Here is a 22924-nt window from a genome sequence, read left to right on the forward strand (position 1 = left end):
CTCTGATCTCAACAGAGCTCAAAAGCAGAACTGGGCAAGGGTGGTAGTGATGATTCAGTAGGTATCACTCTCCTCTCTGAATCAGCACTGATTTAATACTCTGCTCTGAGGATGGAAGTAATACTGTTTGTATTTAGACAGCAAGCTGTTGGCATCTTGATGCCACTAAAGATCCCATGTTTCAGAGTAGCAGCCGTGTTAGTCTGTATTCGCAAAAAAGAAAAGGAGGACTTCTGGCATCTTAGAGACTAACCAATTTATTATAAAATTATAAAATTTATAAAATAAATTGGTTAGTCTCTAAGGTGCCACAAGTACTCCTTTTTTTTAAAGATCCCATGACATTCACAGGAGTAGTGATATTACTGAATTGTCCTGACCAAATGCCAATTGTTAATTACATTCTACCTTCTTTAACCTTCCTGTAGTTGTAATTCATAGATTCACAGAGTTTAAGGCTAGAAGGGACTCTTAGATCATATAGTCTGATCTCCTATATATCGCAGGCCATTAAATTTTACCGACTTACTCTTGTATTGAGCCCAGTAATTTGTGTTTGGCTAAAGCGTATCTTCCAGAAAGGCATCCAGTCTTGATGTGAAGGCATTCACATCATTCTGTATGACTGCCCTACCCTAATCCTTAATAACCATTCCACCAATCTTTGTGTCATTCATAAATTTTATCAGCACTGATTTTATATTTGCTTCCTGAGCATTGATGAAAATGTTTAATAGTGTCTGGCCTATGACCGATCCCTGCGAAACCCCACTAGAAGCACCCCCATTTGATGATGATTCTTCATTGATTACTAATTTTTGAGATCACTGAGTTATTTAGTTCTTAATCCATTTAAAGTGTGCTTTAATATTGTATAGTGCTATATTTTTAGTCAGAACATTGTACTGTACTAAGTCAATTGCCTTACAAAAGTCTAAGTATATTACCTTACCCACCTTGTCTCTATTATATTTACACAGTCACCTTTATCAACCAAACTTGTAAACTTGTCAAAAAATGAAATAGGTTTCAGAGGGGTAACTGTGTTAGTCTGTATCAGCAAAAAAAACAACAAAAAGAAACGAGGAGTCTTTGTGGCACCTTAGTCACTAACAAATTTATTTGGGCATAAGCTTTCATGGGCTATAACCCACCTCATCAGATGCATGGAGTGGAAAATACAGTAGGCAGGTATAAATACACAGCACATGAAAAGATGGGAGTTGCTTTACCGAGTGGGGGGTCAGTGCTAACGAGGCCAATTCAGTTAGGGTAGATGTGGCCCATTTCCAACAATTGACAAGAAGGGGTGAATATCAACAGAGGGGAGATTACTTTTTGTAGTGCTAACAAGGCCAATTCAGTCATGGTGGATGTGGCCCATTCACAACAGTTGACAAGAAGGTGCGAGTATCAACAGAGGGTGAAGGCTCTAGGCGGCTCCCTGGAAGTGGCAACATGCTCAGGTGGTCCCCAGGGCCAGCCACACCAGCCATTGCTCAGGCAGTCCCCGGGCCAGCTACCTGGGGCCACCTGAGCAAAGGCTGGTGCAGCTAGCTGTGGGGCTGCCCGAGCGGCTGGATGCGGAGACAGTCTAGCAGCGGCCGGTGCGGCTGTTCCTGGGGCAGTCTGAGCAGCTGGCCCTGGGGTCGGCCACACCAGCCACTGCAGATGTCACAGAGGTTGCAGAAAGTCACGAAATCTGTTACTTCCACGACCTCTGTGACAGATACGGAGCCCTAACTATAATATAGGTGTATATCTGGTTGGGAAAACTGTTCCTATACAGTAGTTATCAGTGGTTCACAGTCAAGTTGAAAGAGGATATTGAGTGGGGTCCCACAGGGATCAGTCCTGGTCCTGGTTCTGTTCAATAGCTTCATAAAAAATTTAGATAATGGCATAGAGAGTACATGTATATAGTTTGTGGATGATACCAGGCTGGGAGGGGTTGCAAGTGCTCTGGAAGATAGGATTACAATTTAAAATCATCTGGACTGCAGAAATGGTCTGAAATAAATAGGGTGAAATTCAATAAAGGACAAATGCAAAGTTTAGGAAGGAACAAACAATTGCCCATATACAAAATGGTAAATGACTGCCTAGGAAGGAGTACTGTGGAAAGGATCTGGAGGTATAGTGGATTCACAAGTTAAATATGAGTCAGCAGTGTAACATTGTTTCAAAAAACCAAAACATCATTCTGGGACATATAAGCAGGAGTGTTGTAAGCAATACATGAGAAGTACTCCATCTGATAAGATGTATCCAGTTCTAGGTGCCACATTTCAGGAAAGATATGGACAAATTGGAGAAAGTCCAGAAGAGAGCCAAAATGATGATGATGATTAAAGGTCTAGAAAACATGGCCTGTGAGGAATGAGTGAAAAAACTGTTTTTGTTTAGTCTGGAGAACAGAAGACTGAGGGGGAACATAATAGTTTTCAAGTACATATAAGGCTGTTACAAGGAGGTGAAAAATGGTTCTCCTTAACCCCTGAGGATAGGACAAGAAGCAATGGGCATAAATTGCAGCAAGGGAGGTTTAGGTTGGACATTAGGAAAAACTTCCTAACTGTCAGGATGGTTAAGCACTAGAATAAATTGCCTAGGGAGACTGTAGAATCTCCATCGGTGGAGGTTTTTAAGAACAGGTTAGACAAACACCTGTCAGGAATGGTCTAGTTAGTCCTTCCTTGAATGCAGGGGCCTAGACTAGGTGACCTATTGAGGTCCTTTCCAGTCCTTCACTTCTATGAGCCTATGATTGCTGAACTGTCTTTTATGTTAGACTATGTAGTGTGGTTGAGCTGTTGTGCAAGGGTTTGGGGTTTGCACTTGAGCTTTGTGGGCCAACAGCTTACGCTTTTAAGTCTGCTTTTACTACAGTTGAAATGTGAAACGTCTGCAAATTGGTTCTTGTAATGGAATTCCTGACAGACCATTAACAATGCTGGTGATTGGCAGAGCTGAACTAACACCATGCCTTCCAATTTGTAGTCGAGATGAGAGGAGGTGGATAGAAAAACAGAACAGAGCAGCCAGAGCACTGAGGAAAAAAGAAGAGATGAACAGGATAAGGACATTAGTTGGTAAGTATAAATTCTGCCTTTTTAAGAAGAGGCGTTTGATAACTAGCAGTGAAAACGTTTAGTGTCCCCTTTCATGGACACAATGCTTTGTTTCCTCTGCTAGACACTGCATACAGCTGTGATCCTAGAATAAAGAAATTCAAGGAAGAAGAAAAGGCAAAGAAAGAAGCAGAAAAGAAAGCAAAGGTAGAAGCAAAACGAAAAGAACAGGAAGCCAAAGAAAGAGTAAGTTTGTAAATTATTTATATGGGTTGAGAAACTCCGAGACTTAAATGTATCTGATCGCCTGCTTCAGCTTCCAGATCTGATAGAGGCCACACACTGAAAATTACACCGAGGCCTGAGACTTGCTATTTTCCGTCTTGTTCTAGTGCCAAAAAGGCACTGCTATATTGAATGACCAGTGACCCTTTTAAGACTGAGAGTAAGATGTGGGCAGAACACAGCCCTGGCAGCCAGGAACTTCTAAAATCAAATCCCTGTTCAGTGCAGACTTTCTTTATTGCCTCAAGAAAGTCCCGTTAACATTTGTGGCTTAGTTGCCCCTCTGTAAATTGAAATAATTGCTTACTTTATGGGAGTGCTCTATGGACTGATTGGTCATTATGTGTAAATCCCTTTGAAGATGAGCAGCAGCATGCACTTGCTAATGCTAGCAATCTGTGAGATAGCTGCTGCTAAAATCTTAGTGTGATTGAAGAGGTTGGGAAGTAAAAGATGCTAATCCAAATGGTATGATATTAAAAATCCTATTTTGCAGTCCGCCAGCAATAGCACCTCAGAAGAGCAGTACAAATGCTTAAAGAACCATTAGATTTTTCTAAGGACTGGTCCTGGAACAGGAATAAGATTTCTTCTAAAATGTAAATCTGCAGTTGTTCGTGTTCACACTACCCTCCTTGGGTCAGTGGGGCAGATCCTCACCAGGAGCGCTTCCACCAACCTGAGAAGGGCAGTGTGGGGAGCTGAGAATCCAGTTTCTCAGCTCTGCTGACAGCTCCCTGCCGGGAGCCTGGTTGCCCCACAGGCTCCCAATGGGCTTCCCCCCCTTTACTCCCCATTCCCTGCCAGGAGTTGGGGAAGGCACCTGAGGCTTCTCACCCCCAGGGAGCGGGGTCCAGCTGCCTTGGCTCTCCCCCTCCTACTGCAGGAGCCAGGCAGCCTTGTTATTTTTACTGCTCATCCAGAAGCCCTGGCTCCGAGTGAGGGGAGGAGCTGCCAGGGCTTCTCAAGCTGTCCAGCTGTCCAGAGGAATGGGGGCCGCTGGGTTCTAGCTGCCCGGCTGTCTTGTGAATTTCATGACAGGAGATGTGAAATTGACAAGACAGCCAACAGTGGATGTGAGGGACACTGTTTCTACACAGATAATGGATCGCCCTAACTACACCAACCTAAGTCTTATGCCTCTCGTGGAGATGGAGTTGTTATGGCAGTGTAGTAGGGCACTTTCATCGGTGGGTGGAAGGCTATGGTGTAGATGCTGACATAATTAGGTCAACATAAGCTACCTTATTAAAGTTGACTTAACTGAGTAGTGTAGACCAGCCCTCAGAAACTGGGTATCTTCAGTGCTAGTGAGGTATTTGTTAATCAATGCCAGGCAGTGTGTGTGTTTGTGCTTGCACATTCTTTTGTTTATTTCTTCAATGGTCAATCTTCCAAGCATTTAAGTACTGATAGTTTTATTCACCTTGTTAAAGTAGCACATCTTGTGCATCTTACACCAGAAGACCTACTAATTTTTTCCCCTTTGATTGCAGCAAAGACAAGCAGAATTAGAAGCAGCACGGTTAGCTAAAGAGAAGGAAGAGGAAGAAGTTAGACAACAAGCATTGCTGGCAAAAAAAGAAAAAGATATACAGAAAAAAGCAATTAAGAAGGAAAGGCAAAAATTGAGAACAACATGCAAGGTATAGATGTCACTGTAGCTGAATATAGACTGTATTAAGGAAATTGTCACACCCGGTTAGACCAGAACTTTTCCTTTCATGCCAAATCACTCATGTATGTTTATCCTTATAAATCAAGGTGGAGGGTGGAAATAGTGTCCATTAAGTAAAAGTGTATTTTCTCCATGTATCAGAATAAATGTCATTATAGATTTTTTTATTTTATTTTTTTAATACAGATTCACAACATGAAGAGATGCTTTGGTCTGTAAAGGCAAACCAATGTAGCTTTATGAAGACTATCAACTAAAAAGCAAAATATAAAAGTACACACCCATACTCCAATTTCAGTTACATGAAAAACATCCAATTTATTTTAAGGCTATTCAGCTACAGTTATAGTAATAACAGAGGAATGTGTGTGTTTTGAGATGCTCTTTGAATTTCATTGTCCTATACCTTCAATGGAAAACCTGTATTTCTGCTTTCAGAACTGGAATTACTTTTCTGATAATGAGGCAGAGTGTGTTAAAATGATGGAAGAGGTGGAAAAGCTTTGTGATCGTCTTGAACTAGCAAGGTACATTTTCCTGACCCTCTTTGCTCTACATTTTGATATCCATCTCTCTACTAGATCTCCAATATAACTTAACAATTTATTTTTAGCCTGCAATGCTTGAATGAAGCACTTACATCCACGACAAGGGAAGGAGGAAAGGCTGCTGTAGAAAAACAGGTAATTCTACATGGTGTCAAATCAATGTAATGAAAATATTTAGATTAACTAAGCTTACCTGTCTGACAGCATCTAAACAAGTTGGATATTAACTTAAGATATGCATCTTTGATTGAGTTCTTTACATGGTAAGAATGGCCACCAAGACCTGTGTTTCATAACACAAAGAAAAGAGACTTTGCTGCTGCTTCCACAATAAATAGCATAGTTCTGGGTTAGTCTAATGAGCTGGTGCCAGCAGAGTAAAAGTTTATGCATTTTAGATTAGTACAGTACCTAATCATGACAGTCAGTAACTGGTGTAATATCCCATAAAATTTTAGATAAGGAAGTTCATATTCCTCAGCAATAGTGAATTACTCTGGGGAAAATGGCCTGGTCTTTGCTTATCTTCAGTATGCAAACAAAATCTAGGCTCTGTGCTAATGACCAAGAGTCAGCAATCAGTCTAGATTTCCCCTACAATATTGTTGCTCAAATATTGGAAAAGTGTCTAGTTTAATTTCATAATGAGTTTGCACTCGTTATGGATCAGTTTTTTGACGTGTCCATGAGTATGTCTGCATATAGCTATATCTCTGTCATCTGCTGGGGAAGTAATGGTAGAACAGGTAGACTCTCTTTCCCCAAGTGTGATGTACAGAATAAGAAAACCAGTGAAAGTTGAACCCCTGAAGCAATTCCAGTAGCTGAAAATGTAGAAGGGACTTCAGTTTTGGATTTGTGGAAGAAAATGTTAAAATTAATTGATGCACATTTTTATTCACCTAGATAGAAGAAATAAATGAACAGATCAAGCGAGAAAGAGAAGAAGCAGAGGCTCGTTTGCGCCAAGCGATGAAGAGTTCAGAGAGGTCAACAAGTGGTGGTGGAGGTGGAAGTAAAAACTGGTCAGAAGATGACTTACAGTTATTGATTAAAGCTGTGAACCTCTTCCCCGCTGGGACTAACTCAAGGTACTTTTTCATGTTTTAAATGTAAAAGACAATTAAAAAAAATAAAATAAAAAATTGCAACTTGTGGCATTCCTTGTGAGACTTCAGAGCACCTGAAACAAAATTTTGCTGTAGGGCCCCTACAATGTCCCTCCCTGTATGCTTTAGAGAATCCTTTCATTTTATCTCAGTGCAGGGCAGAGACCTTAGTCAGTAACAGGCCAACCCAAACTCAGTGCAATTTAATAGAAACATTCTGTACTCCACTTACTGTGGATGTAAAGTAGCATATTTGGTTTAAAGAAATGAGAGTGCTAAGGATTAGAGCCATGCTATTGCAAGCATAGACCTCACTATAATTTGGGTATAAAACAGCTAAGAAATTAAACATCTCTCACTGCTATTCTACCCTATGCTATTTTGCATTGTTTGTTTTCCATTCTTGGTGTAGGTGGGAAGTTATTGCCAATTATATGAACTTGCATTCTACTACTGGAATAAAACGAACAGCAAAAGATGTCATCAATAAAGCAAAGAGCCTCCAGAAACTTGGTATCTTTATTATCTTTGTAAGATGGTCTGCGTGCTTCTATATTATTTGTGTAATTTATTTTTCTTTAAATGCAAAACAAAACATTCATTGTCCATTCATGGAAACGGTTTCTATCTTCAGTGAGTGAAAGCAGATAGGGGAAGTAAAATGTCATTATTAGCACAACCACTGGTTTTTGCTCATTCTGAGTGGAAATCATTCTTGTCAAGATGAATTTTTAGATCAGTGCTGCTGTGGTGAAGAGATTTTACCACGAAATACAAACAGGCCTTGTGCAACGGCTAAACCACCATGCTGTGTTGAGATGCAGTTCAGTTTAAGACTGAACCATCACGATGCTATCTGTATTAATCATTACTGAAAATAAAATCTCTAAGAAGACCAAGACATTCCTTTCTTCCAGCTCAGTGTTCCACTAGAGAGAGAGTGCATTATTTAAAGGAGTTTCTCAGTCACTTTGTACCAAGCTACTTGCTGGAATAAGAAAAATACGTAAAACGAGGGACAATATCCTGATTACCTGCTGATAGAGCTAGGTATCCACACTAATGCTTAACTGATTTAGAGCCTCATCCTGCAGTCATCACTCCTGGGAATAATCCCACTTGGCTACAGTGGAACTAAGCATGTGATTAGGGCTGCAGGATCAGACCCCAGGGGACCTGGAAAACCGCTTTTATGGTACAGTGTAAACATTAGAATGGGATTGAAGCTTTTGGATCTGTCGCTTTTGGATCAATATAAATCTCACCTAGTTTTCATCTAACAACCTTTATTGCTAACCTTTGAAATGAAACATTACATTCATCTTCAAAATATCTGAATGCTAGCTTTAGGCTAACTTGCTATATGATGTGTTAGACATTATGTATGGCTTTTTAAACTTCCCATTGTGGTTTCTGGTCTTGTCAACTAAATGAATCTGTATTGTCCTCAGACCCTCATCAAAAGGATGACATAAACAAGAAAGCTTTTGATAAGTTTAAAAAAGAGCATGGAGTGGTACCTCAGACAGAGAGTGCTGCACCATCAGAGCGATTTGAAGGTAAGGCTGTAAGAGAACTATTTTCAGCCCTTCACAAACAATTCTATGCCTATAGTTGTGCTTGATAAAAGATAGTGGCCCGGATTCCTCTGCAGGAGCTGCCTGCAGGTGCAATAAGAACCATAGTTTAGTGAGTGCAGAATATGGCTGAAGAACATGTTGGCCCAGGACACTTATCCATTTGAGGCAGCTGTCCGATTTAATGCAATCTGGGGGGCTCCCTTGTCTCTCCTATAGATCCTTCTCATTTCCCCAGTAGCAACCCCAGCCACTAGAGCCACACTGTCAGGAACTGTGGGGTTCAGGAGATCCATTATAGGGGCAGAGAAGCTATGGGCCCTCTCCACAGATAAACTTGGCTTTGCACAGAACCCCAAGATCTGCACTGGACACTTCCCTCCCCAAGGCGCAGATGATCACTTCCTTACTGAAATGCGAAAGGAAGCAGTTATAGGCTTCTTAAGTGGTTTAAAAGGCACAAGTTTCCTAGGAGCATTCTCGCTAGCTCATCCCACTACAGGGGTAAAGTTTTATATAATTAGAGGACTTTTGGCTAAATATTTAATATTTCATCACTATTCTCATTTATCAATGGCTTTTTATAAAACAGGACTAGTCACAGATTCAGCCCCTTGGACTACAGAAGAGCAAAAACTTTTAGAACAGGCTTTGAAGACATATCCAGTAAATACTCCTGAAAGATGGGAAAAAATAGCAGCTGCTGTCCCAGGGCGGTCAAAAAAAGACTGCATGAAGCGCTACAAGGTAGGAAATGCTGTTGTGTCTTCATCCTATGATTATATGGTTAGCCTGCTGCAATACCTAGTCTCCACAACTGTCAGAGCTGCTGTTTCTTCAAGAAAAACAAGTGGTAAAAATTAGTTGGTCCCAGGATATGAGACACACAAGGTAGGTGAGGTGGTAATCCTTCACTGGACCAACTTCTGTTGTGGGAGGGATAAGCTTTTGAGCTTCACCAAGCTTTCATTCAAGTCTGGGGAAAGTAACCAGTATGTCTATGCTAAATACTTGTTTCATAATCTATTCCAAATTGTATCAGGGGTAGCCATGGTAGTCTGTATCCACAAAAAACAATGAGTCCAGTGACACCATAAGGACTGACAGATTTATTTGGACATAAGCTTGCTTATGTCCAAATGTTAGTCTTTATGGTACCACCAGATTCCTCGTTGTTACTGTGAAACAAGGGGTTCATACATGCTGAAGGAGAGTGCTTAAAATTAAGTGGTCAGTTAAGGGTTAGCAGGCAATATGATGATACAAATTATGAGCCATTATGACACCATATTGTAACATACCTTTATTTCCCACTTAATTTTAAGCAGTCTCCTACAGCTTGTATTCAGCTTAAGCTATGTCTACACTTAACACTACAGCTGCAGTGCTTCAGTATAGACACTCACTACAGCAATAGGAGGGGTTCTCCTGTCACTGTCATTAATCTGCCTCTCCATGAGGCAGCAGTTAGAAGAACTCTCCCACGGACCTAGCACTGGATGCCAGGGAGGGGAAGGAGGGGTTTGACTTAAGGTTTGGCTACACTTACATTTTATAGTGCTCTAACTTGCTGGCTCAGGGGGCTGAAAAATCACCCACCTGAGCGCAGTAAGTCAGAGCACTTCAAAGCTCTAGTGTAAATAGCCTCTGAGCACTGGGAGCCAATCCCCTTGTGGAGGTGGATTACCAGGAGTGCTGGGAGAGCTCTCTCCTAGTGCTTGCATGTGACTGTGCTGCTGCTTTGAAGTTTTCAGTGTAGCCATGCCCTTCGACACTCTGGTTACCTTTCTCTAAAGAAGAGCTCCGATGCTCATCCCTTCCACCAACAGAAGTTGGTCCAAATGAGGTAATTTTTTTAAATCTTGTCTCATAAATTAAGGTTAACAAACATGACAAAGCATTAACACAATAGTGAAAGAAGGAAGTTAGCCGTCTAAGCTGTACAGTTACTAGGAAAGGGAGCATAACTGACTAGTCATATCACATCTTGGCTTTAGATATTCAGCCTCTGCTTTCTAAGAATTATGCATGCAACTGAATACTTGTATTTTCCAAAGGCAGGCCCTTGGCTATCCAAAATCCTATTTTGGTTGGCAGAGTTAAGTCACTATATGATTAGTTGTCTGAATTTAAGTGGTTAAATATACAAATTTGTTTCTTTTACTCTGCAGGAACTTGTTGAAATGGTTAAAGCAAAGAAAGCTGCCCAAGAACAAGTGTTGAATGCTGCTAAAGCAAAGAAATGAGACTCAGTGACAATCTTTATGTTCTGTTTTATAATAAAATGCAAATACTGTACATGTTTTTATTCTTTAGACAAATCACATGAATAAATGTTAACTTTCTGAAATTAGTTTCTCCAACTACACAAGGGTAAGGACTGAGAATAACTGTCAAGGTGACTTCCCCGTAAGTGACGTTTGTGTAATTTTTGGACACAGTTTCCCATGGTAGGGCTTTTGGTACTGAACTTGAGGGGCAGGGGGTTCAGAGAAATCAAATGTGTTTGTCTATATGCCTTGTGACAACTGCTTTAGAAATCTAGTAGTTTCATTAAAACATTTATCATGTGTTCTTAATCACGTAGCCAGTACATGCCACTATGGATTCTGTTATAATCTGGAAGTTGTTCAATTGGACCTGGAAATTAAAAAAAAGTCAGTCAAGACATCCATTTAAGCTGCAGTTTGGCATAGTGATGAAACAGTGAAGGAGAATAAGCTTACCCACAGCAGCAATGGCAGGGCACTTATCATAAATGTACTTTGTGCAAATCTCTCTTATGCTCTGGGCATCAATAGCCTGAAAAGTGTTTTAAGAAAGGTAAGTTAATATTTTCTTGGACAAAGTCTATTAGAGCCAAGAGCTGATTATAATAAAATGGCTCTACAGCTAAACTGGTAAGTTAGCTGCCATGTCTTTCTAGAGCAGCAGTTCTCAACTCATGGGCCCATCAGCACATAGCTGTGACCTGTGACACATACTCAAGGCCATACAGAGATGGTATATATATTGTGTGGATGTGGCCCACAATAGTAAGTAGGTGGAGAACCATTGTTCTAGAGGGCTAGCAAAGTTTCAGACAACCTTTCATCCTCTGTACCAGGGGTGGCTAAACTTTGAACAGCATATGATAATCTTCAAAAAGTTTGAGAGCCTGGACCACCTGCTGGGACTTGAGACTTCAGCCCCATGGGAAGGGGGGCCTCAGGATTTACGCCCCACCACCCAGCTGCAGAGAAAAATCCCTGAGCTCCCCCCATTCTCCCCCAGTAGGCAGAATAGGGGGAGCTACACCAGCCACACTTCAATTGTAAAAGAGCCACATGTGGCTCACGAGCCACGGTTTGGCACCCCTGTTCTATACCGCATGCTAGCTGCTACATTAACATTCTTCATTTAAAAATACACAACGCATGCATTACTTACCTCAATTCTTGCTTCAAGTTCAGGAATTGGAATTCTACGATTGTAACACAACATCTGTCTCCCAATGTCCTCGCAGATGGGGGTGGACCCTAATGAAGGCAAAAAATACTCTAGTTATCAACATACGAGTAGAATAAGAATAAAAATCCCAATTTTATCCTTACCATCAAGCTGTAACAGCATATTTGTTTTTAAAAGGTTCGTGGCTCGAGATACTTCACTTTCAGTAACACTTGTGCAGAGTCGTATCCTGAAAGACAGTTTGAAGTGCTAGTAGGAAATTTTACAAATTTAAGCAAGCAAGAATGGCATTAGTTACCTGAGGTAGGGTGCCATATTTCATATGCACATTGCTAAGACATCATGCATATTAATACACCAATACTAGAATGTCATTTCTAGAGAAAGCAAGGTTGGTGGTATTCTCAGCATATGTAAGTGGAGGATTAGAGATTTATCCCTGTATCAAACTTCTTCCATACAAGTAGTAGGACTAAAGGGTAAATGTAGGTTGAATCTGAGGAAGCTTTCTAATGGCACAAACCACTTAAAGTTGTTAGTCTCCACAGGAAGATTGGGAAAGCCATATCATTGAGATGTTTAGAACTAAACAAAATACTACACTAGGGCAGCAGTTCTCAACCAGGGGTACATCAACTAACCTGGATATTTGCCTATTTTTATATCAGCCTACAGAAAAAGCACTAGCAAAGTCAGTACAAACTAAAATTTCACACAATGACTGGTTTATATTGTTCTATATACTGTACACTGAAAAGTATGATGTTTATATTCCAATTGATTTTATTACAGGGCAAAAAATGAGAAAGTAAGCTTTTATTCAGTAGTTGTGTGCTGAGACACTTGTATTTTTATGTCTGATTTTGTAAGCACGTAGTTTAAGTGAGGTGAAATTTAGGGGTACACAAGACAAATATCACACTCCTAAAAGGGGTCTGGCAGTCTGGAAAGGTTGAGAGCCCCTGCACAGGGAAACAACTCTTAACTGCAAGTGCAGGGAGATGTATTAAAACAGAGGTTTCCAAACTCTGGGCTACACCATGCTGGCTGGTCACACACGGCTAGCCTACCCCCTCCCCCAACAATGCTCAATTCCATTAAGCAAACAAAAAACTACATTTAATCAATTGCTGTAGTTGCCATAAACATCACGTAACTAGATTTGGGAAGAACAGGAGGGGAGATGGGCCACAGAAACCTCTTCAGGATGTAGCCCATCCTATGGAAGGACAAAAAGCCCCTTGCAAAATGTCCAAGAAACGTTCTTATCTGACTTGAATTTTATCTGTGGCTCATGTAGTCCAACTGTACTCAGCCAGTTCAGAAGGTGGGTACTCTGGTGTCGAGATGACTCAAAATAGGCCCTAAGTTACACCATTCCCCAGCCTAATTTTCAGAGAAATCCTTGCACAATCACACCCCTACAATTTCATTTAGTTACAATGTACTTACTATAATTTCATCAACAGAAGTGGGTCCAATAGAAGATACTACCTCACCCACCTTGTGTCTACATCTTCACTGGCAATCACCAGAACTACAGTTAAGTGCCAGATAAAATGTCTAATTGGTCATTTGCTTGTGCAATTAGCCATCATCCATGCCGTTACTGTGTTAGTAAGTTAAGTAATTGAATGTGCTTCTCTGAAATGTAAACTAAATGCCACCGAGTCTGCAGTTTATAAACCCTCCAATCAAGTTAGAGAAGATGTAACAGACCTTATTTAGTTTGCATCTTACTCCACAGAAGATTACATTTTCTGGCAGGAGGAGGGATGGGAAGGGTAATGTAATTTGTAAATCAAATGGCTATTACTACTGTTTTGAGCCAGATTTTGCCACTCTTACTCTTCCAAGTAGTACCTTACTCTTCAAGTACACCCACTGCTTTCATTTGAGCTACTTCCAGTGTAAGGTACAGTCAGAGTGAAGCAAGGGTGGGAGAAACAAACATCACAAGCTTCTGAATTTAGTCTACTTGTTCTTTCCCAAATAATTTGGGCAGTGATAAACACAACACATTTTTGAAAAAGCGGCTATTTTTAAATAGCCACTCCTCAACCCAAAACAAGCTACTTGGAGAAAATGTGTTTTCTTACCACTCTCTCTGAACGAAGTGCATCATATCCTGTACAGTGGATGGTTCACAAACCATGTACAGCCCCCACAGTCCAGTATCAGTGTAACAGGTGTTGAAAGACTGGAAGCTATGACACAGGTTGCCATGGCAAGTGATTTGGGCAAGCTTGCTGGATAAGTTCTGTTTACACAAGAAGATAATATTTAAAAAAACCAAAACCCCGAAATCCTAAAATTTCTCTTCCCCCCCCCCCCCCACTAAGCTCACCCATTGCTATTTCAAGTGTGACAGATTGGTAGCTTCCTCCACAGCCAACAATACTGCTAGGAGTATGCACCAGATGCTTTTGTATAGAACAGGCAGCTTCCTCTTCTGAAGCTAATATTTCACTCTCCAAGTGACACCTTGAACTTGTCAGTTTTAAACTGCAAAGGTTTTTTTTTTTTGGTTTTGTTTTTAAAAAGTCCTACAAAAATAGCTAGTAAGATTCCAAGAGAGGGAACAGGCACTGGGATATTCAATGCCTACAGCTTTGGAGCCTATTTAGTTTTTCCCCCACTTGTTTTCACTATAGGTTGCTAGGCTATATGAGGGCTCCTCCACTTGGGTTATTCAGTGTGCCATTCCCAAAATGCACCTGCACCCAAATTCTCATGTCACGTCACACGGCAACAGAATGCACTCAGAGACCATTGGGCTAGATTTTGATTTTTTTTAATGCTGATAGAAATATCCAGGTAACTCAATTCCATCTCAGACAAGGTAGAATTTGTGAAGTGTACTGATGCTGGCAAATAACTGAATTCAACACCCCTTACTGGTATAATCAACCCTCACCAAAGTGCCCTGAGGTTCACTCACCACACCTCCTCCAAAGGAACGATCCCAATTGCCTATCAGAGTATTTGCTACCATAAGGGGAATTGTATCTGGGTGAGACCAGCCAACTGCTTCGACAGCTATTGCGATGTGTGCCAAAGGCATCTTGTCATCTCTTATACGAATCTGAATCACAAAAATGTTAACTCCAAATGTAATGCAGCGAACATACTGTAGCGTGTACATTTATTCATTCAAATAAAGGAAACTAGGAACTTTCAAATAAAATCTAATGCAAAGTGTAAAAAACTTTACTCAATAATACTCTTAACTGTCTGTGTAAACCTAAAGCTGTGTGTAAGGAAGTCATTATAATAGTCATTTTGCAGATGATTAAGTGAAGACATAGAATGGCTAAGTGATTTGTCAGAGTCGGGACAGAGCTGGGAACAGAACCCAGGAGTCCCAAGTTCCTCTGCTGTAACCTTTAAAAACCCCTGCCCAGAAATATATCAAGTGAACAGGCTGATTTTCAAGGATGGTGAGCATCAGCTGCTCCTATTAACTTTAATGGGAGTGATGGGTGCTTAGCATTGAAAGTTAACACTAGAAACTCAGATCAAACCAGACAATTGGTTAATATTAATCAGTGTTGCTTGTTGATCTGATTAACCTGAAAAGGCAAAAAGCAATCTTACTGCTTACCTCACTACCTGTGAATCTGCAAGGGGGCAGGGCCGGCATTCCTCCTTCCTGAGTAGACGGTAAGTTACCAAAATGATAATTTGCTAAATCAAGCAATTCATCATGAGAGACTCCTGAACAAGAGAGTTTCATATAAAGCAGTTTTAAAAAACGTATCATCTAAGATCATTTTTCACAGAAGTTAAAAAGCTCCAACCAAGATGCCAGAGTTACAACAATCCATCATAACTGTTGGTTCTCTCCCAACTTGATTACTGTACATTTCTGATTTCCTCCCCACCCATTCCACTTCATTAAATGCCATTGCTAAAATCATCTTCCTCACCACCTTTCTTGCCTCCTCTATCTTATACAGCACCAAACACAAGCTCCTTGTTCTCAACTTCAAGGCCCTACATAATCTCACCCCACCTTTCTATTTTATCCTATTCCCTCTCCCATTTTGAACACCATCTCCTTCCTACATTTGTGGCTTTGTGCTTTCCGTCACACTGTCCTCTTACACTCGTAACAGCCTCTCAGTTGAAAGCCAAGCACTCTCCTTGCCTAAAGATACATTTAAGGATGTCCCTGAAAGATTACTGAGGGGAAAACAGATGAGATGCAGATATACAGAACTTTGAGGGCTAATAGACTTCTATGACCTATTAAGTAGTGGATAAGTCATATTTCTGCATCTGATCTTTGTACCCTCTCAAAGTTAAAGTGCTGTGTTTTTAACCTTATTTTCAAGTGCTTGCAGCGATGCATGTCTCACACTAACCTCCAGCAGCAGCCAGCACTATTCTGGGTCCTTTATAATGTGTTGTTATGTACTCCACCAAGTCATTGCGATTTATGGATCTGTACTGGTAAAGAAAAAATTACTACACCTCCTGTCAGCATAGGTAGTGTCTACACTGCAGCGTTGGAGCGATGCAGCTGTGCCACTGCAGCGTTTTAAGTGTAGACAAGTTCTACGAAACAGAAGTTTCACATTGCTTTGGACACTATTCCAAACATGTACGACTGAGTGTAAAGCATTCAGAGGAATTTCCTCTTTCAATTCCACCTTGGGCAACCCCAAACACTTCATAAGGCAAAAAGAGAACAGAAATTGTTCCATTTATCTTTAAGTGTGGTTTTCTAATACTGGAAAGTAACCATGAAATTAAGACAAAGGAGAAACAGAAGCTGGATTTACTTGATGTTTTCTGTGGGTCCTAATATTGTCCGTCCCAATGTAGTGTTCTGATAGGCTGTGGCATGAAGATAATCAAAGACAACTTCCTGCAAATTGGTTTCAACTTCCTGCATCTCTCGAAGGATAACTCCTCGCTCCCGCTCGATCTCTGCTTCCCCCAGTGTACTGTTCTGTATGATGTCAGCAAGAATCTCCACAGCTAGTTGAAAACACAAAGGAATGGGGGGCAAGTGTGCTTCGGCAATATTGAAACTTTCAGCTCACTATATTGTAATCAAATAAGCAGCTCAAATACATATAATAAGTGGGCAGAACTGTTAGCAAAGCTTACAGGAAGATCCAACAGAAAATTGAAAATAAACTTCTACATAGTGTAATCTTATTTTGTAATATTTGTTTTAGGAAAATTTTAGTGCCCTTCTTGGAGAGAATGTGTGTTCTTCAGGGATTTCTAAAACTTCTCATCAAGGAATTGTCAATATGCATTATTTTATTTCAGATTAACACTATGGCGTAAGACAATTCACTTAGACATACCAAGAACGAACAATTTGAGAAAACTAAACAAAAATATAGCTTGTTCTTCAACTGGCAGCCCTTTGTCTCTAAACATATTGTGAAAAACAAGCTTCCAAGAAGAGAGAAACAAACAGCTTAAATTAACCACAACACAAATATCCAGGGCCCTATCATACCTTCCCAAGATCAAACACACTGAAGGGGCACAGAATGCTCAAGATTCTAAAGTGAACCTCCCAGTGTGTTTGAAAAAAGTTCCCTTAGGAGGACAAGGGAGCCAAAGTAGGGGCAGGGAACATGGTCTGAAAACTCCGCTTACTCCCCTGCAGATCTCAGAGAGATGAATTTCACATCTTTAGCCCCAAAGGAGAGGCACCCCTCCTGGGGACCAAGTGGCAAGCATGGGACACAATGCTGAAATGCTCTTCTCCAAACCTGCTAAGCCTCATCCCCATGGAGTTTCAACAGGGGGATTGCCAAGGAAAGGAGGTGGGAAGCACACTGCAGAGGCACTGTTCTCCCATTTCTGCTTCTTTAGAGGGCTGTCAGCTCATTTAATTCTTTGTTGTTCCCCTCCTCAAAATCTTTAGGAAGGATGCTCCTTCAGAAATTCTGTAGGACAGAAGCAGTTACCTCTTGGCAAGTCCTTTGAGAAAGCCTTTGCATAATACACAGTTTGTTCTCTGGACGTGTAGGCATTAAGATGAGCGCCCATGTTTTCAATCTCTAGTTCCAAGTCTAATTGAGACCTCTTTTTTGTCCCCTGAAATTAAAGTGAAAAAAATATTTACTTGCACTCCCACAAAGCAGCTTTTACACATAGGGAATAGTAAGGGTTTATTTATTTTTATTTTTTTTAAAAAGCTGATTTGAGCACAAGAGAAACAACTGGTCTGAGGCGGGGAAGGCTGGCACATCAGTCTTTCCCCACTGGAAAACTAAGTTTAAAGCCTGCACAAATCCCAAGTGAAAATTAACTTGAGGACAGAGTACCTATTTGTCTCCTATAAAGATTAGTTAAATTCAGCATGACTCAACTCTACCAATCTCAGGTATCAGCAGGAGTGGATCAGTTCAGGATTTAAACATAGCAGCAGAAATATGGAAGGAAGGTTACACAACACCTGACTCAGACCAGTGTTGTTTTGACTGCACCTCAGTAAGTACTCAAATTGTTAACTTTCAAATGCTGAAACAACATGCAGAACTAATTCCTGAAACTAACAGATCTATCATTCTTGAATTCCTTCTGTCAGCCATTTTTTGTTTGTTTTTCGTTTCTAATAGATCGAACATGAAATTTTTCTTTCAGGCAAGGCTAGAGCAGCACATGCAAATGTACAGGTGAAGCCATACAGATCTGAGGTGAAATCCTGACTCCACTGAAGTCAACAGCAACTTTGCCATCAACTTCAATGAGGCGAGGATTGCATCCTTGATTTTTATTTTGGACAAAAATCCAAATTGCTTGCGTTTTCCTGGTGATTTTGAAAAGTGATTGACTGAAATCAGTTGTAAAGAGTCTACATAGTTATCCTTAAAGATCAGTAAACAACTTTAATTTTAAAAACCATCTGAAAACTAGTTTTAATACTTACCTTGAAAGCCATATGCTCCAGAAAGTGAGCCGTTCCGTTGTTCTTCTCATTTTCATACCTGCTTCCAGCATCAATCCAAAGACCAACCTTATTAAATACAAATATTAATCTTACTATCTAATAGAAGATAGCATTGGCATTGTTTTGCTGGTTCTTACTTTGGCTAAGATTTTACTTTTTATAAATAGATTATATATGGGTTTTCAAAAGTAACTAGTGATTTGGGTGCCTCAATTTTGGGGTAAACTAATTTGCAGTTAAAGGGGCACAATTTTCTGAAAGTGCTGAGCACCCATGCTCTGAAAAATCAGACCCCTTTACAGTGTTTCATGTTTGGCATCCAAAATCACTAGTCACTTTTGAAAGGCTTAGCTCTACCTTCACACAAACTTGTGTTCATTATTTACAAATTGTTGTTAACTACTTCTGCTAAATACTCTTACCGATAATAGTACATCTAATTTCACAATGTAATGAAAATACATGTAGATAGTTAAGTAAAAAATTCATTCACAAGTTACCTACTGTGCATGTTGAGAGTCCAGAATCTTCAGAAGCTACTCTCAGCCCATTTTCCAGAGAACACACTTTAGTCTCAGGAACATTTAAGACTATTTGCGGTGCTGCCTTGGTGGATCTGAATCTGCTTGTCCCAAGTTGTATGGACTGTAAAGAAAAGCCATAAATTACATGGTGCTTGTCAGGACAGCACGTTCCTGAACTTAGAAGTATGAATTATTTATTTTTGTTTTGTAAAATTAGCATTGATTTGGTGGCCACTGCTCTTCTCCTCAGAAATACACCAACTCTGCCCAGAAAGGAGGCATGAAGGAGCATAAAATGGACCAGTCTACAGCTGACCCCTTTTAATTCAATGGCTGTGAGAAACTTGGGTTCAGCTCAAGCCACTTAATCTTTTTGTTCCTCAGTTCCCCATGTGTAAAATGGGGATAATAGTAAAAGCATTAAAGATTATGAGGGGCTTAGATATTACAATAAGGGTCCATGTTAGTACCTGAACTAGTCCCAGAAGGGCCAACGTCTACAGCTCCTCAGTCTGAACAGATCCATGTTTTTATCCAAGGAACCCAGAGCTCAGCCTGCAATACCATCCCATATAGCCTACAGAATTAAGTAGGCTGTTCCAGCTTCAGCCAAAAATTGCAGGGCCACACGCACTGTGGCTTGCACAGATCCCGCACAGCCGGGCGACTACAAAGCTTAGGGTGGGGGCACGGGGTGGGAGAGTCTGGGCAGGTCCCGGGGCGCAGTGCGACCCCGTGACAATAACCTCAGCTGAGACTGGTTTCAGAGTAACAGCTGTGTTAGTCTGTATTCGCAAAAAAAAAAGGAGGACTTGTGGCACCTTAGAGACTAACCAATTTATTTGAGCATGAGCTTTCGTGAGCTACAGCTCACTTCATCGGATGCATACCGTGGAAACTGCAGCAGACTTTATATATACACAAAGAATATGAAACAATACATCCTCCCACCCCACTGTCCTGAGCTATTACCAGCAGGAGAGTGAGTTTGTGTGTGTATGGGGGTGGGGGGGATGTGAGAAAACCTGGATTTGTGCAGGAAATAGCCCAACTTGATTGTCATGCACATTGTGTAAAGAGTTGTCACTTTGGATGGGCTATCACCAGCAGGAGAGTGAATTTGTGTGGGGGGGTGGAGGGTGAGAAAACCTGGATTTGTGCTGGAAATGGCCCACCTGATGATCACTTTAGATAAGCTATTACCAGCAGGACAGTGGGGTGGGAGGAGGTATTGTTTCATATTCTCTGTGTATATATAAAGTCTGCTGCAGTTTCCACAGTATGCATCCGATGAAGTGAGCTGTAGCTCACGAAAGCTGATGCTCAAATAAAATGGTTAGTCTCTAAGGTGCCACAAGTCCTCCTTTTCTTTCAGCTGAGACTACAACTCCCAGCGGCCCCATGAAAACCACAACGAGCTGCGACTACAGCTCCCAGCATGCACCGCGCTGGAGGCAGCCCATTGCCTTTTAATTGCCGGCAGCCTGTGGCCCGGCCAGGGGGTTGGGAACCCACTCAGCATCTCCCCAGCGCCCCGATCCCCGTCACTCACCCGGTTCGCTGGGGCCGAGCCCCGCACCAGGTGGCGGCCAGGCCAGGCCCAGAGGAGCCGTCGGGCCGCCACAGAACCTGCAGTCAGCACCGCCGCCGCCATCTTAGATAAGAGCCGGGGTGGCCGCGCGTCTCGACTTCCGGCGGGAGCGTCCGAGGAGGGGGCGGGGCGCGCGCCATGGCAGATTGGGGAGAGGCGGGGGCGGGCACAGGAGGGGGAGGGGCGTGGGCAGGCGCGGGGGAGGGGGAGGGGGAGGGGCGGGGCGGGCACAGGAGGGGGAGGGAAGTGGACAGGCGCAGGAGAGGGGTGGGACGGGCACAGGAGGGGGAGGGAGGTGGGCAGGCGCGGGGGCGGGCACAGGAGGGGGAGAGACGTGGGCAGGCGCGGGGGAGGGGTGGGGCGGGCACGGGAGGGGGCGGGACGTGGACAGGTGCAGGAGAGGGGCGGGACGGGCACAGGAGGGGGAGGGGCGTGGGCAGGCGCAGGAGAGGGGCGGGACGGGCACAGGAGGGGGAGGGGCGTGGACAGGTGCAGGAGAGGGGCGGGACGGGCACAGGAGGGGGAGGGGCGTGGGCAGGCGCGGGGGAGGGGTGGGACGGGCACAGGAGGAGGAGGAGGGAAGTGGGCAGGCGCAGGAGAGGGGCGGGACGGGCACAGGAGGGGGAGGGGCGTGGACAGGCGCAGGAGAGGGGCGGGACGGGCACAGGAGGGGGAGGGGCGTGGACAGGTGCAGGAGAGGGGCGGGACGGGCACAGGAGGGGGAGGGGCGTGGACAGGCGCAGGAGAGGGGCGGGACGGGCACAGGAGGGGGAGGGGCGTGGGCAGGCGCGGGGGAGGGGTGGGACGGGCACAGGAGGAGGAGGAGGGAAGTGGGCAGGCGCAGGAGAGGGGCGGGACGGGCACAGGAGGGGGAGGGGCGTGGACAGGCGCAGGAGAGGGGCGGGACGGGCACAGGAGGGGGAGGGGCGTGGACAGGCGCAGGAGAGGGGCGGGACGGGCACAGGAGGGGGAGGGGCGTGGGCAGGCGCGGGGGAGGGGTGGGACGGGCACAGGAGGAGGAGGAGGAGGGAAGTGGGCAGGCGCAGGAGAGGGGCGGGACGGGCACAGGAGGGGGAGGGGCGTGGACAGGCGCAGGAGAGGGGCGGGACGGGCACAGGAGGGGGAGGGGCGTGGACAGGCGCAGGAGAGGGGCGGGACGGGCACAGGAGGGGGAGGGGCGTGGACAGGCGCAGGAGAGGGGCGGGACGGGCACAGGAGGGGGAGGGGCGTGGACAGGCGCAGGAGAGGGGCGGGACGGGCACAGGAGGGGGAGGGGCGTGGACAGGCGCAGGAGAGGGGCGGGACGGGCACAGGAGGGGGAGGGGCGTGGACAGGCGCAGGAGAGGGGCGGGACGGGCACAGGAGGGGGAGGGGCGTGGACAGGCGCAGGAGAGGGGTGGGACGGGCACAGGAGGGGGAGGGGCGTGGGCAGGCGCAGGAGAGGGGTGGGACGGGCACAGGAGGGGGAGGGGCGTGGACAGGCGCAGGAGAGGGGTGGGACGGGCACAGGAGGGGGAGGGGCGTGGGCAGGCGCAGGAGAGGGGTGGGGCGGGCACAGGAGGGGGAGGGCCGTGGGCAGGCGCAGGAGAGGGGTGGGACGGGCACAGGAGGGGGAGGGCCGTGGGCAGGCGCAGGAGAGGGGTGGGACGGGCACAGGAGGGGGAGGGGCGTGGGCAGGCGCAGGAGAGGGGTGGGATGGGCACAGGAGGGGGAGGGCCGTGGGCAGGCGCAGGAGAGGGGTGGGATGGGCACAGGAGGGGGAGGGGCGTGGGCAGGCGCGGGGCGGGACGGGCACAGGAGGGGGAGGGACGTGGGCAGGCGCGGGGCGGGGCGGGCACGGGAGGGGGAGGGATGTGGGCAGGCGCGGGAGGGAGGCCGGCCCTGGAAGGAGGGTGTTTGCAGGGCCGGTGTGTGCGGGTTGGTGGCGCAGTGGTCTGCGCTGCCCGTGTTAGCCGGTGCCCCACGACTAGTGGGACCAGAAGGCCCGAACCGTTGGGCTGCGGGGGTCAGTGGTGGCGGAAGAAGAATTAGGATCGGCGTGACCCCGAATTGAGAGGACAAAGCAGAATGAATTTACTGTTGCGTTAAAACCTTCTCTTGGAAAATCTGGCTTTTAGCAGCAGAGCTGTGTTTGTAATCCGTACTGTCTCTAGTTTGCTAGTAGAG

The 22924-nt window shown here is 44.2% G+C and overlaps 2 protein-coding genes across 3 annotated transcripts in view; one reads left to right on the plus strand and one right to left on the minus strand.

The window, feature by feature from the left end:
- Positions 1 to 10566, plus strand: part of DNAJC2 (DnaJ heat shock protein family (Hsp40) member C2) — a 23130-nt gene extending 12564 nt beyond the window's left edge. Inside the window, exons 8-17 of one of the 2 annotated variants that reach the window (XM_073328532.2) lie at positions 3001 to 3092; positions 3196 to 3317; positions 4853 to 5002; positions 5473 to 5561; positions 5648 to 5717; positions 6489 to 6673; positions 7104 to 7204; positions 8143 to 8250; positions 8861 to 9015; positions 10440 to 10566. In XM_073328532.2, coding sequence (XP_073184633.2) covers positions 3001 to 3092; positions 3196 to 3317; positions 4853 to 5002; positions 5473 to 5561; positions 5648 to 5717; positions 6489 to 6673; positions 7104 to 7204; positions 8143 to 8250; positions 8861 to 9015; positions 10440 to 10514 — 1147 coding nt within the window. In that variant the 3' untranslated portion in view covers positions 10515 to 10566. Of the gene's footprint in view, positions 1 to 3000; positions 3093 to 3195; positions 3318 to 4852; positions 5003 to 5472; positions 5562 to 5647; positions 5718 to 6488; positions 6674 to 7103; positions 7222 to 8142; positions 8251 to 8860; positions 9016 to 10439 lie in introns of those variants that run through there. The other variant, XM_073328533.2, reaches the window with a different exon arrangement.
- Positions 10522 to 20865, minus strand: PMPCB (peptidase, mitochondrial processing subunit beta). The gene is made up of 13 exons (XM_073328534.1): positions 20720 to 20865; positions 19148 to 19288; positions 18623 to 18709; positions 17658 to 17787; positions 16506 to 16704; positions 16086 to 16165; positions 15323 to 15435; positions 14660 to 14803; positions 13818 to 13978; positions 11862 to 11947; positions 11698 to 11786; positions 10995 to 11070; positions 10522 to 10908 (listed from the first exon to the last, which is right to left on the minus strand). Exons 1-13 carry the CDS (start codon positions 20819 to 20821, stop codon positions 10844 to 10846), a joined length of 1473 nt encoding a protein of 490 aa, XP_073184635.1. The 5' UTR covers positions 20822 to 20865; the 3' UTR covers positions 10522 to 10843.
- Between the last annotated feature and the right edge of the window lie 2059 nt (positions 20866 to 22924).

The sequence above is a fragment of the Lepidochelys kempii genome, chromosome 1 (assembly GCF_965140285.1).
Source record: "Lepidochelys kempii isolate rLepKem1 chromosome 1, rLepKem1.hap1, whole genome shotgun sequence".
NCBI lineage: Eukaryota > Metazoa > Chordata > Testudines > Cheloniidae > Lepidochelys > Lepidochelys kempii.

Coding starts and splice junctions, on each gene's coding strand:
- PMPCB (XM_073328534.1), bottom strand. CDS start 20,821: ATGGCGGCGGCGGTGCTGACTGCAGGTTCTGTGGCGGCCCGACGGCTC. Junction 18,710..19,147: donor CTGGACTCTCAACATGCACA/GTAGGTAACTTG, acceptor GTATTTAATAAG/GTTGGTCTTTGGATTGATGC. Junction 13,979..14,659: donor GTTCCTTTGGAGGAGGTGTG/GTGAGTGAACCT, acceptor TTGTGTAAACAG/AACTTATCCAGCAAGCTTGC.